The sequence below is a fragment of the Pseudorca crassidens genome, chromosome 3 (genome assembly GCF_039906515.1).
Source record: "Pseudorca crassidens isolate mPseCra1 chromosome 3, mPseCra1.hap1, whole genome shotgun sequence".
Lineage (NCBI taxonomy): Eukaryota > Metazoa > Chordata > Mammalia > Artiodactyla > Delphinidae > Pseudorca > Pseudorca crassidens.
The window spans coordinates 12,871,986-12,887,269 of NC_090298.1; the positions used below are offsets into that span (position 1 = coordinate 12,871,986).

At 46.3% G+C, this 15,284-nt stretch overlaps 1 protein-coding gene across 5 annotated transcripts in view; it reads left to right on the forward strand.

Annotated features, from left to right (window-relative positions):
- Nucleotides 1-13,875, forward strand: part of OTULIN (OTU deubiquitinase with linear linkage specificity) — a 32,414-nt gene extending 18,539 nt beyond the window's left edge. For 3 of the 5 annotated variants that reach the window (XM_067730400.1, XM_067730398.1, XM_067730402.1), the window contains 3 exons: nt 4,920-5,045; nt 7,473-7,742; nt 8,947-13,875. In XM_067730400.1, coding sequence (XP_067586501.1) covers nt 4,920-5,045; nt 7,473-7,742; nt 8,947-9,141 — 591 coding nt within the window. In that variant the 3' untranslated portion in view covers nt 9,142-13,875. The remainder of the gene's footprint in view (nt 1-4,919; nt 5,046-7,472; nt 7,743-8,946) is intronic. The other 2 variants (XM_067730403.1, XM_067730399.1) reach the window with 1 other exon arrangement.
- The last annotated feature ends 1,409 nt before the right edge of the window (nt 13,876-15,284 follow it).

Here is a 15,284-nt window from a genome sequence, read left to right on the forward strand (position 1 = left end):
ACTGGTGTAAAATCACGTGTGTATAAGCTATTTAAATGATATCTGTGAAAGATACTTCTAATCAAAGATACATTATCTTTTTTTAATATAAATTTATTTTATTTATTTTTGGCGGCATTGGGTCTTCGTTGCTACGCGTGGGCTTTCTCTAGTTGTGGCGAGCGGGGGCTACTCTTCGCTGTGGTGCGTGGGCTTCTCATTGTGGTGGCTTCTCTTGTTGAGCACGGGCTCTAGGCGCATGGGCTTCAGGAGTTGTGGCTCACGGGCTCAGTAGGTGTGGCGCACAGGCTTAGGTGCTCTGCGGCACGTGGGATCTTCCCAGACCAGGGCTTGAACCCGTGTCCCCTGCATTGGCAGGCAGATTCTTAACCACTGCGCCACCAGGGAAGTCCCAAAGATATGTCGTCTTAAGCAGATTTCTCAGTGTTAGCTTTTTTTTTTTTTGAGAAAGGAGCAAAAGAAATTGATGCACTAGGCTATTTTTAGCTTTGCAAATTAGACATATCAGTACTGAAATATTTCAGAATTGTTGGTCAGTCAAAAGCATGCCTGTGGACATGAGACACTGCTTGGGAAGCAGACATGGGTGATGTCACTGTATTTTGCTTTAACTTTTGTTTGACAGCCATAGCTTTATTTATTGATTGTGACAAAATCCTCCTCGATTTTAGGCTGCTTTCCTTTGAGCCTTTTACTTTAAGGGGCTGCTTAGATTTATGGACTTAATTGATGTAATGAATTTGAAGTTTTAACTTTCCAAGGAACTCTGGTGCAAGCAGTGCTCTACATAATTAAACATACAAAATACGCTCCATGAAAGTAAAGCATAATTTTTATTTTACTAACAGGATACATTTGGGTAAGGTTATCTGCCAAATTAAAAATAGTCTAGGTAGGTTGTGCTTGGTTTCTGATCGGTATGAGAGCACGTTGCGCGTATGAGCAATGGGGGCTTTAAGGTGGTTTTCCTGACTTCATTTGAGTCATGCGGAAATTCTCAAGTACTCTTTCTAATTTCTTCCCTTTTCTGTATGTATCAGTCAACAAGTAGAGTTTTTCTCTTGGGAGCATAATTAGTTGGTCACAGTGGTATTATTTTTGTCATCTAACCTTTCTCGAATGCCAAGATGCCCACGTCAGAGAGAAAAAGCACATCATACCTGTCCGTGAGTTTAGTATGAAAGTTTATTAAACTTTTCTTGCTCTCATCCAACTAGAAGACTTGTCCCTGTGTTGACTCTTCAGCCCCCAGCAGATTCCCTCGATTTGAGCACTTTCCTGACAGGGTCTGTTTTGCTATGTGTCTTGGGCAGGTGACAGATGCACCACACGCTTCTCATTTGAAGTGTCAGTGCAGGAAGGGGTACACAGACTTGGTTGTCGTACTTGACCAGACTAGTTTTTAACCACCTCCCAGGTGTCTCAGGCAGCCTCCTGTGGATGGCATTCCACCCCTGTTCTCATGCTGGCCCTTCTGCCTTGTCTCCTGTCGGAAGGTCCACACTGACAGGGGTCTCGTTGGGTGAGCGAGAGGGCGGTGCAGCGTGACTGGAAGAAGTCGGGGTGGAACCAAGTACGAATACCGCCAGGTGGTGAGGCCTGCAGAAGCCGGCGGTGCACCGTGGTGGTGGGGTACCCGGACCGCCTCGCCCCGCAAGTGGGGCCTCTCCGTTACCAGAGACTACTTGTGTAACTGTAATAAGGAGGCGTCTTAATATTTGTTAACGCTCGTGATTAAGACAAGCAGATCAGGTGATACTTAACTCAATTCTACAGAACAAGAAGGTCTTACAGGAGTTTTGGTATGAAAGTCTCTGTGCCCATTTCCTACCCATCTTCCTACTAAATCAGAATAACTTGTATCCTGTCATGTTAATTAGGCCATGCTTGCTGTTACAGCTTGGTATAAAGTATGGGGTTTAAAATGGGGTAGGCTCGCTGTTATAAACACAATAACTATCTGACAAACAAGTCTGTCTCAGTTTACCCTGATCCTTGATCTTTCTGAATTGCCAAGGGCCTCTTCTGACCACTACCCTGCATCCAGTGACAGTCATATGTCCTGGTGTCCACGGGGCTTTTAGAAGTCCTTGGAGCACTGACCACTTCTGGGGACATAAAAAGGCTGCTCTCAGCAGGCAGGTTGGAGGGAACCAGTTTCAGCATTGTTAGGGTCTCCTGAACTGCCCAGGCTCTGTAGTAGCCCACCTCTTCACACTGGGCATCGGGCAGGTCCTGGGACACCTGAGTTTGTATGTGAGTCTGTAGACTCAGAACCAGTCCTGGCCCAGCCTGCAGGCTGCATGCTGTGCTAAACATCCCTTGACCTCAGCTTGCACTTCGTCAAGAATCCGGTGAGCCCAGAGAAGCTACACACCCTGTAGCTGGCTGTATCTGCTTCCATTTACATTTGGAGAGATGTTCTTTGTAGCGTTTTGCCATTTTCCCTCTCTCCTAGAACATGCATGGTTTCAGGAGATTCAAGGGAAGTAGGAGCGCTAGACCGAGACCCTCCCCTTAACGTGAGCTCAGTGGAGGCGAGCGAGCCCAGGCTGCTCGTCCCGTGCTGCTCGGCTCCTCTGGCCTTGCTCGTTCGTGGCCTGTCTGACAGTCCGGCTGCCTCTCATCTCCTGTCATCATGTCTTGGCTCCCTGTCTGTCGTTCTCGCTTCTGTCCAGATCCTAGTCTCTGTGTTTGACTGCAGTCAGATGATCTGACCGTGACCCTGACCTTGGACGTGGCTTGGTCTGGCTGTTCTTAAACTTGGGCAGCAGCTGGGTCCCCAAGAGGTGGTATCCTTCGGGGCAGGGGTCCTTTGGTTCCATAGTTTTAGAATGTCTCTGAGTGGGTGGGACCTGTGACAGTGTTTGCTTGCTTAGGGTGGGATAGACTGTATATCAGAACTCATGAGACAGTTTGGGGGTGACACATTCTTGTTACTTGCTATCCCTTTAACCATGGTGCTGATTTCGAGAATTGTGGACATTTGCTAGAGAAAACAGGCTGTTTTTATATTTCAGTCACAAATGAAATTATACCTAAGCTAATTAGGCAGTTTAATACTTTATTAAGTATTTCCTGTCATTGTTTCTTGTTTTTCATTGTTTCTTCTTTACGTCTCCCTTACCCCAACAGAAGTCCAGTCTCCGTGTGTGTAGTGTAAAAGAATGGCTGTGTGTGTGTGTCGTATGTGTCATGACCCCCTGAAAGCATTTAAAGCTATCCTCATTTTTTTCATCTGAGTAAAGAATTTCAGCTCCATTATTCTTTCCTCATAGTTTCTTTTCACACCTCAGTTTGGGGCTTTCTCCAGGCTCCCCACAGCTCCCAGCATATACAGCCCTTGATAATTATTCCAGCAATACTTTGGCCCATGCGTGGAAGGAATGAGGAAACGGACTTTTTTTTGGGTTTTGCTCGGTGTAGTTAGATCGTTGGGGTCTCTTGAGTAATTGAGCATCGTGCCTGCTTTTTAGGTACATACACAACATCACGTGATGCTTATGTTTTCTGGGCTTCCTTCCACGCCGTTTCCCAGCTCACATCTGCGTAGCCAGTATTTTCTGCTCACTGCACTTCTCTGTGCCCAGTTGTGATTTCAGCTTATTGCCACTTGAGGGCATTTTAGAGTCTGGTGATAAACCAGAGAACCTGAGAGAAAAGTTGGCAGCAGAACTGCCCACATGTTGCTGAAATGTAGGACAGTGTGGGCACAGAGCTGGGCTGCTCTTGGGTGGGTGGTCATTTGTCATCGTAAGAAGATGAGAACACAGCCCCTCCCCCATTAATGCCATCATTGTGATAACCACCTGAAGAGGAATTTACGTCCCTGTTGTGGTTTTGTTTTTTTGTAGAGATGAAACCACTGTAGTTTCACATGACTGCTGTAAAGGGAAGGTAAAACTGGAGTTCCCGTTCATGCAAGGGTCTTCAGAGCCTTAGATTCCAGGAGAACTGAACACATGGCCTCATTTAAAACTGTATTATAACTGTTAAACAAACTCAGGTTCTAGGGAGGAATTAATTATTCTCTAATGATCTTTTGACTTGGAGGTGAACTCTTTTTTCCTTTCTGCATTTTATAGCACTGAAGGGACATGCCTGTGCCCGGCCTAATTATATGGATTTCTCCAAGACTGTTGGGAAAGTCTGAGGTCCCATGCTGACATCGATCCGGTTATGTCCCAGCTTGCTTTTCAGACTCCAAATTCTATTGATGATGAGGGGAAAACAAAATAGCAAACGCTCCAGGAAAAAAAAGGAAACAGGCAAAATAATAGTTGAGCTGTCAGTTCTCTAATGAGCTAGCCCATCACAACTCCCTTAACCCCTGCATCTTGTTCTCAGTTGTATTTTCTATCTTACTACACTGATTAGTTAAACTAGATACCATAGTGTTTCTTTCTAATATTAAAACTTTGATGATAGTGTAAGTATCAGAAGTTAGGTTTTCTTTTCCTAGTCAGGAAAGGAACAGGTTTTTACCCTATCCTGGACCATCTCACAGGCCCAAAGCGCCTTCCTGAGTCAGGCATTAGGGAGTGGTAGGGAGGCACCAGTGAGCCCCGCAGCTGCTTGGGTGGTTTATGCGAAGACCTGGTGTGAACACTGCCTTCACGTACCCTTACAAAGTGCTGTGGAATGTTCCTGCCCGCGGCTGGAACCCAGCCAGGTACATTGTGCCTTTGGGTTTCAACCAAAACTGCCATTTCACTGTAGAAGCCCTCCTCAGGGTGGGTCTTTCCGAGATCCTGACTTCCAGATTTAGGTCCGCCGTCCTAAACCCAGACAGATGTGCAGGAATTAATTCTGGAAACGAAGGTAGGTCTTGTAGGCTTCATTGTTTCTTATAGCTTGGATCGTGTGATGGCCTTTCTGGAATGCTAACATTTTTCTCTCTCTGTTTCTTGATACTCTAGTTACCAGAAAAACTCATAAGCAAATACAGCTGGATCAAGCAGTGGAAGCTTGGACTGAAGTTTGAGGGGAAGAGCGAGGCCCTGGTTGATAAAATTAAGGAGTCCCTCACTTTACTGAGGAAGAAGGTTTGGAACATGTAGTTTCCTTTCTGTGATAAGTGCAAAGCTCTCACTCCCGGGTGCCCCAGCACACCACTTCTTGGTCTTCACTTAGTGGATTACCACACGCTCTTGGCTGGTTTTTAGGCAAAATAATTCTAAACGAACACAAACACTTCCTATGAAGTGTTCGGTAAAATGAAGAAATATCAACATCGTGTATTCTCGGAGGAGATGATGTGTTTAATGAAACGTTTAACTTTGTTTAAAGGAAACCGTACAAATGTAGTCTTTTCTTCAGTTCTGACAAGTTTCAGGGATATCATTTAGTCCATGTCTCTTACAGGATTATCAGTGATAACGAATTCACATTTATTAAATTCTTCCCAATTATGTTCATGTTTTAAGATTCTGTCCATATTTATTAGACTTGTTTTCTTTCATGATGATTTTCCAGGGGAGCAGATTTAGTAACTTGTCCTTTGACAACTGTCCTGAGGGTTTTTCTGAAGCAGAATTGTGAGGAGGAACTTGGTCTGCTGATTCCCAGTGATTTGGTTATTAAATGCTCCCTCTTCTGTGGCTTTCCGCTGCCTTATGTGGGTCGATATCCTGCTTGCACACTGGCCCACACAGAACTCTAGGTCGCTGGCCTTTGAGCAGCCTAAAAGCTCTCCTCACCAGGGACCCGGGATTGAGGGCCTGTTAGTTGCTCCAGGCTTTGTAGATGGAGGAGGGAGGCCGGTAAGGAGGTGTCAGGCATCGGCTTTCGGGATTCCCCCAGCACATACCCTGGTTGTTGATCTGTTCACTTGACTGTGGTCTGCCCCCATGAGACTTTCAGCTTCACCAGAGACTGTCCTGTCGATTCCTTTACAGCCAGTGCCGGGTGCTGAGCCTGGCACCTAATAGGCATTTGGTCAATATTTTGTTGAATGAGTGGAGGGCCCTGAGTTCCTGGAGCCTAGTTTTTATTTACAAACATGAGAAATGTGTACTGGAAACTATACTGTTGAAGGAAGACCAGTGATGAAGAAATGGGAGCAAGAGAAGGGGAGAGGGGGTCTGTTCTTGCTGCCTGTTGGAGCAGAGCACAGGATTCAAGGGGGCTGGGGGACCTGCGCCTGCCCAGGCCCTGGGTTAGCAGGGGGTTGAGCATAAGGCTCTGGCCCTGTGGGAGTGAACAGGAAGGCTCTTCAGCTCAGCCACTGGTGACAGCTTCCTTTTTAACTCTTTTAAGTTCTTGTGAGGTTGCTTTATTAGCTGTGCCTACTGTAACTAGATCCTCATTTGGGGGAATGTTTAAGTGATTCCAGTTTGTAATAACATTAAAATTATACATTAACACTCTGAGCCAAAAAAAAAAAAAAAAAAAAAAGCCTCTGAGCCGGCATCGTTAGCACTTTGTATGTGCCAGGCTGCACACTAAAAGTTTGATACATTGTTTAATCCTCACGACTACCTGGGTATCGTTGCTGTGGTATCCTCACTTTGCAGATGAGGAGACGGAGGCCCTGCAGAAGCCACCAGCTGCTCGGTGGCAAGGCCTGTATTCCACCCTGACTCTCTGACCCCAGAGCTGCGTTCTTGCCTGCCAGCTTGGTCCCCTTCTGGAAAATATGAGGTGTTCCAGCTTGCAACCCAAATATTGGAGCGAGTCCGGTGGCACAGTCATTACTATTAACACTTACTCTTGTATTTAAAATGTTAATGGTTTTGGGGAGGAGCAGTAGTTACTGGTTATTCATAAGGATTAGTTTTATGTTGGCACCTCCTATCCTCGTTCACTTTAACTTAAAAGCACATATGTTTATAGGGTTTTCTTTTTCACTTAAAGAGTTTGCTTATGTTAGCTGAATACCTGATCCTCTGCTTTACTCTGAATCAGAAGTCGGTAAGAATTTCCGGAGTGGATTTATTCATTTGAAACTCAAGTGTATATTTAAGAGGTTAGAAGAATAAGTTTAGTAAACAGATACTCAGGATACCCCGCAGTCTTCCTGGTGCATCTCCATGTTTGAGGGTTGGCTTGGTGTTTCTGGGTGGTAACGGCTGCCGTAAACCCCTTAAGGGGGAGGAGTAGTTTCAGCTTCGCTTCACAGCGTCTCACACGGGCCTCACACACGCATGTTAGCTCTCCTGTAAGTATTTCTGATTGACCGGTTTGATCTCTTTGCCTGGGAAGGCAGGGGAGTTGAAATTTCCATTCCATGGCCCTAGAGTTCTCCTTAGTACATTATACTTTTGTTTCAAGTTAGTGGGGGAAGAAGTGAATAAGGAATTTGTGAGGTCTAAAGAGTGCCATTGTTTGAGCTGGAAGCTTGAGCATTGAGCGTTGGTACGTGACCCATGGTTGCCTGCCTATCTTGAAAATAATTTTGTGCTCATCGTGTGGAATTTTACCAGGGACTTTTAGAGAAACAATTTAATTATTATGTAACTTTCTTATTACAGTGGACAGACTTGGCTGAACTGAGAACTGCCGAAGCGAGGCAGATAGCTTGTGATGAACTGTTCACGAATGAAGAAGAGGAGTACAGCCTCTATGAAGCTGTGAAATTTCTCATGCTAAACAGAGCCATCGAACTATATGATGATAAAGAGAAGGGAAGGGAAGTGCCGTTCTTCTCTGTGCTTCTGTTTGCTCGGGACACGTCAGGTGACCCCGGACAGCTGCTGAGGAACCATCTGAACCAGGTGGGGCACGCCGGTGGCCTTGAACAGGTGAGCTGTACCTTTGGGAGTATATTGGCCCAAACAGCAGCTTCAGCCGCCAAACCTCATCCCAGTTTTTGTGAGCCAGGAGTCGAGGGTCTCGGGAGGCTGCAGTTGGATCTTGTTCAGGGCTGCAGTCATCTGAGGGCGTGATTGGGGCTGGAGGGGCCACTTCCAGTATGGCACGCTCACCTGGCTGTTGGCAGGAGGCCTCAGTCCCTTCGCTGGGAGGTGGTGGGAGGATTCTGTTCCTCACCATGTGGGGCTTTCCATAGGGCTGCTTGGGTGTCCTTGTGACATGGCGGCTGGCTTCTCTCAGAAAGGGATCCAAGAAGAGAGCAAGGAGGAAGCTCCAGTGCCTTCTATGATCTAGTCTTGCGAGTCACGCACGGTCAATTACACTCTATTCTGTTTGTTAGAAGCAAGTCACTTAATCCTTCCCACATTCAAGTGAGGAGTGCCAAAGAATTGTGAACGTATTTTATAACCGCCGTGGTTATCTCAGCCTGGGCTTGCTTCTGTAGTGTGGTGGATGGGATCAGTACCCTTGGCTCCAGTAAACAAATAGACCAAGCTCTTGGAAGAGTCCTCTGAAGGGTCTTGTTTTTTTTTTTTTTTTAATTGAGGTGAAGTTCATATAACACAAAATTAACCATTTTAAAGTGTACAACTCAGTCACTTTCGGTACATCTGCGGTGTTGTGTGACCATCACCTGTGTCAAGTTCCAAAACTTTCCTTCCCCTGAGAGAAAACCTGGTGCCTGTTAAGCAGTCACCCCCAGTGATTATCTGTTTGATTGTAGCCATTCGAGTGGGTGGGAAGTGGTTTCTCATTGTGGGTTCGGTTTGCATTTCCCTGATGACTTTTCACGTACTTACTGGTATTTGCATATCTTCTTTGGAGAAATATCTGTTCAAGTCTTTTGCCCAATTTTTAAACTGGTTATTTGCTTTTTTACTGTCGAGTTGTAAGGTGTTCTTTGCATATTCTCTACACGAGTCCCTGATCAGACATAGGATCTCTTCTTGATGATGTGCTTGTTTATAACGACCCATATATACAAAAGGACTGGGGCTGGGCCCACGGGGAGGAAGAACGGTTGTGGCTGAGCCATGCCATGCACCTCGGGGACACCAGGGTGGGAGTGGGTGGAGAGCCCTATCCTTCACCGTGGCTTCCCGCCACATCCTTCAGTGTTTGCTCTTCCCCCAGGTTGAAATGTTCCTTCTCGCCTACGCTGTGCGCCACACCATTCAGGTGTACCGGCTCTCCAAGTACAGCACTGAAGAGTTCATCACCGTCTATCCCACCGACCCCCCCAGGGACTGGCCGGTGGTGACGCTGATCGCCGAAGATGACCGGCACTACAACATCCCCGTCAGAGTGTGTGAGGAGACGAGTCTGTGAGACACTCCTGGACAGCCTGGTGACGCGGCTCGGTCCTTGGGACTGCAGGTCCCTTGGAGTGACCTCTGAGGACTCTTGGGCCTTGTGAGCCAAGCTGGACTGGAATGTTCTGAAGACTAGCTTTTGATAATCAGAATTAATCAAGTTTTTTCCCTCACCTATGATGCACTGTGTTTCACTGGGGGCCTTCAGAGCACACCTGTTGAAAGGTGCAGACTACATCTCCATAAACAAACACATTTGTATCAGAGGAGACTTATTCTGGAGAGGAATATGTTCAGAGCTCTCTCTAATAGTAAACTGGCTTTCCGTTTTTTTTTAAAGATGGTAATTTTTTTGTTTTGGTGGTGATGGGTCTCTGCAGTGCCCTTCCTGTGCACCTACGCGGTCTGCTTATATGGTAGAGTTCTGGGACAAAGCTTGTCAGCGGCCCAGCCGTAACATCCTCTGATAGTCTCATCGAGCAGTGGTTTGGATTTACATGTTAATTAAAGCTGTTCTAAGCAGATTGTCTAATGGAAGGTTAAGAACTGGGTCCCCAATAGTGAGTTATTTAAAGGCTGGAGAGGGAGCTGCAGGAAGAGGCAGTGGCAGCAGGACGTCCTGACTCTGAAGAACGTGACAAACGCCTGCGGTTGGGAACACACCAGGTCTCGTGCTGGGTGCAGGCGCTGGGTGCAGGCGCTGGGTGCAGGCACTGGGTAGTTGGCGGGTGAGCGCAGCTCGTTGCTCTCTAGGATCGGGGCTGCTCCTTAGTCTCCACTTCCATGGATCCACCATTTTATAGTCAGAACAAGGCTTAGATCCACCTGTTTTAGAGGAGACCAAGGCCAAGTGATTATTTTTTTGGAGAATGCTTCCGTTGCCAAATCTGTGTGGCTCCTCTGTTGGATGAATAACAGCAAAGCGTCTCAGGCTTCTTCTCGGTAAGTTTAAACAGAGCGTGTGCTTAAAACTGACTGCAGCAGCGTGGCCGAGCTGCATCTGCCCTTGATTTGGCTATGCCCTGGGGAGGCGGTGTTCTGGCCATGAGTGATTGCATGTCACAGGCTAGGGTGGTGCCTGGGGGCTGGACAGGGCAGCCCAGCTGAGCGTGGTCTGCATCAGGGCCCGAACCATCCACGTGGGGCGTGTACTGTGGCCACGGCGCAAGGGACGGGACGTGTCACTCTTTAGGACTGTCAGTGGCATCTGAATTGGCTCAGTATTTGTGGACGTGGTGTTACCCTGAAGCACTGAGCTTTATTTTATAGTAAGTAAGATCTTTATTTGGTCCAATTTAAGCTTATAGTTTATAAGCTATCTAATCCATTGTTGTTTTTTTCTCAGAGGGGCAAACCTTTTGTGATAGTGTTAGTTTTGCTTTCACTTAAAAATTAAAATTCTTGGTTGAGAAAACTCAGAGGACACATAAAACTATGCAGACGGTTACATCAATATTGATATTTTCCCCATTACCTCATCAATAGTATTCACCACGTTTCCGTAGCTACTTATTCATTGGAGCGTTTGAATTAAATTCTGCTCTAAATGGTGTGAATGTGTTGAGAGGCTTTGCTTTTCACTGTGAAATGCAGTGGTGCCTCAAATAAGGAGGCACCTAGAAGCCAAGTGAAAGTAAAACTGACGAATTCTTGTTGGCTTTGATGCTTCATTTTATGGAACTCATTTTTCATGTAACTTACAACAGGAAATGCTTACCGTTCATTCCTGAACATTTTTAAAAGCACAACTTCAAACACTTAGGTTGTATAAGGCAGTAGGAGTCTGTGTCCATCTAACCGTTGGTGCATAGCCGCTGCTGGATTTAATAATACTCATGATCACCTGTCTTTGCGTTTTGAGAATGTTCTAATCTTAGTGAACTTGAGTTGAGCTGGGCTTCTGGGCAGCTTGTTTATGTTTCATACTTTTTTCTTGTTCCTGTGTGTGATATTGTTAGAGTGTGTGCAGAAATTGTGGTCTTAACCACCCCACTGATAAAAATTCACAAGGGTGCGTTTAAGTTGCTCTCTGTCCCAAGGCCTTATTACACTCTGCTCTCAGACTGCCATCCAGGCTTAGAGGGATCACAGCATAAGAGAAGTAAAACTTTCAAAGAAACAGTACTTCAGGAAATATAGATGATTGGCCAACTTTAAAAATGTTTCTTTTTGTTGCAACATGCAACTACAGTCGCCCCAAGTTTTAATTCCATTTTTCATTCCTGGTCTTGGCCTAGTCAGGTGACATCAGCAGAATTGAAATTGAACTGAGACCAAAATGGATTCAGGAGGATGATCTACTCAGAGGGAATTTCTAAAATGATAGTGTTCCAGAAAAAGGAAGGTAGTAGGAATGACACTGTGCTTACTTTCTGTCCCAGAGTTTATTGCAGGAGTTCAGTGGTTTGGACCCTATGGTCTTGGCAGAAGGATAATGTCTACCTTAAACAGGCGTGACTTAAACCTTTGAGCTCATTTAAGGTGCATTAAACCTAAAAGAATTTCCCTGTAACAAGTTCCATGGAATTAACTCTGCTCACTGAGAACTTTTCCCACTTCCCCTCCTCACCTGCTAAGCTCCTACATTTACAGCATCCATTGATTTCACTCATAACACATGGAACAGTGAGGGTGGCAGCTGAGAACAAGCTGCCAATGTGTGCTCTTTCACTTATGATCTCAGCGTCGGGGGGGGGGGGGAGGGGCGGGGATTTGATCTGAAATGTCAGTTCCTCTTCCTTAGAATCCAGCATATCCAAAAATGCTTTAAAGGCACAGAACAGGATTGACCCTGCTGTCTAGATAGAGCCATTTACACTTTTGTTATTCTGTACACATTCGGTTAATATCTGATAAATACTGGTGTTTTTCTCTGATTGTGGAAAACAGACATTGCCTTTGTTTTCTTTCATTATTCTTTTTTCCCTCCAATTCTAGAGCTTATCAAGTAAAATCTCAGGCCACCTGAATCTCACACCTCTGTCAGGAAGAAACACCTTTGTTGGTTTTTATGTGCTTGTGTTTTCCTTTGTTTTTTAAGAGGCTGTGTTATTCCTCCTGCCCTCTTCACCCCAAGGTGCTCTTTCACTTGAGAGTTTGTAGTCTGCTTTTTGAAGAGCTTCCAGATGGTGACGGTTAGGTGCTCTCTCCCCTTTAATGATCTAGGATTCTTACCTCACAGCACAGAAGTAGGACTCAGATAGACTTCCTGGCTTTTTCTCCTTTTTGGTGTTAAAGTTTGATTGTTTTCCTCTCTCTCTCTCTTTCTAAAGCAAGACTTGGCAGGTACTCCCCCTTTGAAAGCCAGAAAGTGTTTTCAGAAGTGTAAACCTCCGGGGAATGTTATTTGTAGGCATACACAAAAATACATAGGTGCCTTTTTAAAAAGATCTGTATCTCCTTAAAAGCAATAAAAAGGAAGCCCTGAATGTGTGTGGAGTGAATCTGAATCTGAAACGTGTGTGAAAGGTATAGAACCCCCAAATAGTTGAGCACAGGCAGGGCACAGTGTCAAGCTCAAGGAACTGTACGAAGTGAACTGAAGAAGGAGGAACTGATTTTAGATTAAAAATGCCTTTTAAAAACAAAACAACAGACGCCTGACAGACCTCCATGGCTTACGTCATACAAGGATAAAAATCTGAACCAGTGGAAGACTTCTGTGCGTGGATTCTGCAAACTCCTTTTTCTAAAGTTCTAAAGTTTTCTAAAGTTCTAAAGTTCTAAGTTTTCTAAAGTTCTAAAGTCCCCTACTTAACAGAAGGAGACTATGTAATGCTTAACTCTTTCGGAAAAACTTCTTGGTGATGTCTTCTGAGGGACTGGAGAGATCAGGGAGCCACTGCTGAGTTACGCAGTGAATTAAGACATGGGCAGCTGATGATTGATACCTGTGTGATCCAGTTAATAACTTGGAGCTGTGAGAAGCACAACACTAAACTGGCTTGGCTCCTCCCACCCTTGGTAGCAGCAGCAGTAGGAGCAAGGCAGGCTCGGCCGTGACCAGAAGGGACGTGTGCGTGTGTATGAATGTGCCTGCTTGCTGGCCTGCAGTCGCATTGGGACGTTCTCACGTACGCGAGGTCCCACAGCCTGAGACCCGGCCACATTTGGGAGGGTGAAGGTGAGCTGTCCCGTTTGCATTTTTTTCTTTTCATGGTAAATTGATATTTGTTACCGGGAATGGTGGAATGGGTTAGTAGGCATAATTGAACTATACAGAGTGGTCATTAAGTCTGGAGATAATTGTAGTGGAAAGTCATATCAACAAGCCATTTATTGCGTATATCTCTGTTCCCAGGCCTTTATGGCCATCTGTATATTTCCATATTTTGAATACTCATTAATAGGGAGAACACTGACCAGAGCTTTATCGCATTCTTGTTGATTTCTTGGGTGTAGTTGTGGGTCAGGGGTGAGAACGCCGAAACATGGGTAATCCAAGGAAAGGATACGGGGCTGGAGATAACCACGGTCTCGGCAATCTTTTGGGGGTGGTTGAGCTTAATTCTGAACTTTAAAATAATTTTTTGTACTCAAGACCTTTTGTATAGTGAAAAATGCCTTGATCTGTCTTCTCATAAATGGTGCTAAAATACGGTACTCCTACAGGAACCAGAGCAATCCACAGTAATGTTGGTCACGTCGAGTATTTCGTTGTGGGAAGAAAGCCAAAGTGAATGTATTTAATGAGCCCCCTTCTCGTTTCCATTGTCTTTATAAAAACGTTGTGGTATTGTTACTCACCTTTTAGCCGCTTCCGACTCTCTGTGTTGTGAATTCTGAGAGGGTAACGACCCACCTTCTGTCTCTGGCGGTGGTTTTCCTTCCTTGTCAGCCGGGCTGCGGGCTGCAGAGGGAGGGCAGCCGGGAACGTGGTGTGAACCTGGCCCGCTCGCCTTGGCTTGTTTAGCAGAGTGTCCTGTTTACACTGTAAAGTGTCAGCACCTGTCAGAAACCGCGCCTGCTCAGAAAACTGTGCCCCCAAGGCTCCTGTCAGCTTGGGGCCTTGGTCCTACCTGCATCTGCGGCAGGAGTGTCCCCCGTGACGTGCTGAGTCTTCGTCTTCACCGTCAGAGGCAGAGCCTACTCGGGTTTTGCTGCCGATCCCCTGTAGCAACCTGGCCACTGAGGATTGTAAAAATAAATAGCAAAAAACAAACTTAGAAAATAAAAACTCAGAAGCCTGGCTGTGTTGCTCTGGTTAAATGCCTGACTTTGAGGACCTGGGAGATTTGGGTTCAGTGCTTTAAACCTTCCGGCACCTCCAAGACGGGCCTGTGATGCCGATGACTTTACAGTGTTGAACCTGTAGGAAGTGATCCGCCCAAATTAGATGCACACTTCTGGGCCTCTTGGGTCTGGATTCAAGACCAGTCTCATCACCCACTACTCGGGGGAGCTGGGCCCAGTTACCCCGCCTCTGTAGCCTCAGTCCTCACCTCCACCACCGTCTGTCTCCCCTGCGGGTGGGGGGAAGCAAGGTGCAAGCACTCAACAGAGTGCTTCCAGGAAGATCCCCTAGGCCTGCAAAGCAGGGCTGCAGTCACAGTCCAGACCCAGCCTGGCCGTGTGTTTGCCTGGGAGAGGCCCTCAGCGTGTGCAGCGTTCTTAGGTGTTTAAGAACCAACCAGACCGATGGGAGCGCACCCAGAAGTGTGATAGCAAGACCTTGCATGCACTGCGTATGAATCGGACTGCCACTGAAAGAGGTTAATCATCTGAAGAAGGGGGAAGACAGCAGGCTTTCACAGGTATTCTTGGGGTTAGAGGATGAAGTTTCGGCCACCGGTGCCCTACCTTCCTGTGAGTCAAAGAACTGAGTCTTTGCAAAATGGTGCTGGGCTTCTGAAGAACCCACTGCTTAGGGGTTGGGCATCCAGAGAGCAGCAGTGGCAGGTTGGTGATGGCCGCAAAAAGACCTCCCATGCCAAACAGCAACAGCAAGCTCTCCTTCCTTCACCGCCCCATTCAGTTGCGTTAATAAACTAAATGCTGTAAATACACTCTCCCCTTTTCCCCTCCTCTTGTCTGAGTTGTGGTGCTGTCCTCGATTCCGAGGGCAGTGTTTCTGGCATTTCTCCTCCATCGCCTCCCCCCACGGTAGGAAGTGTGGAGAAAAACAGGGATCTGGGCTGTGGATCCTAGGGAGGCCCTTAG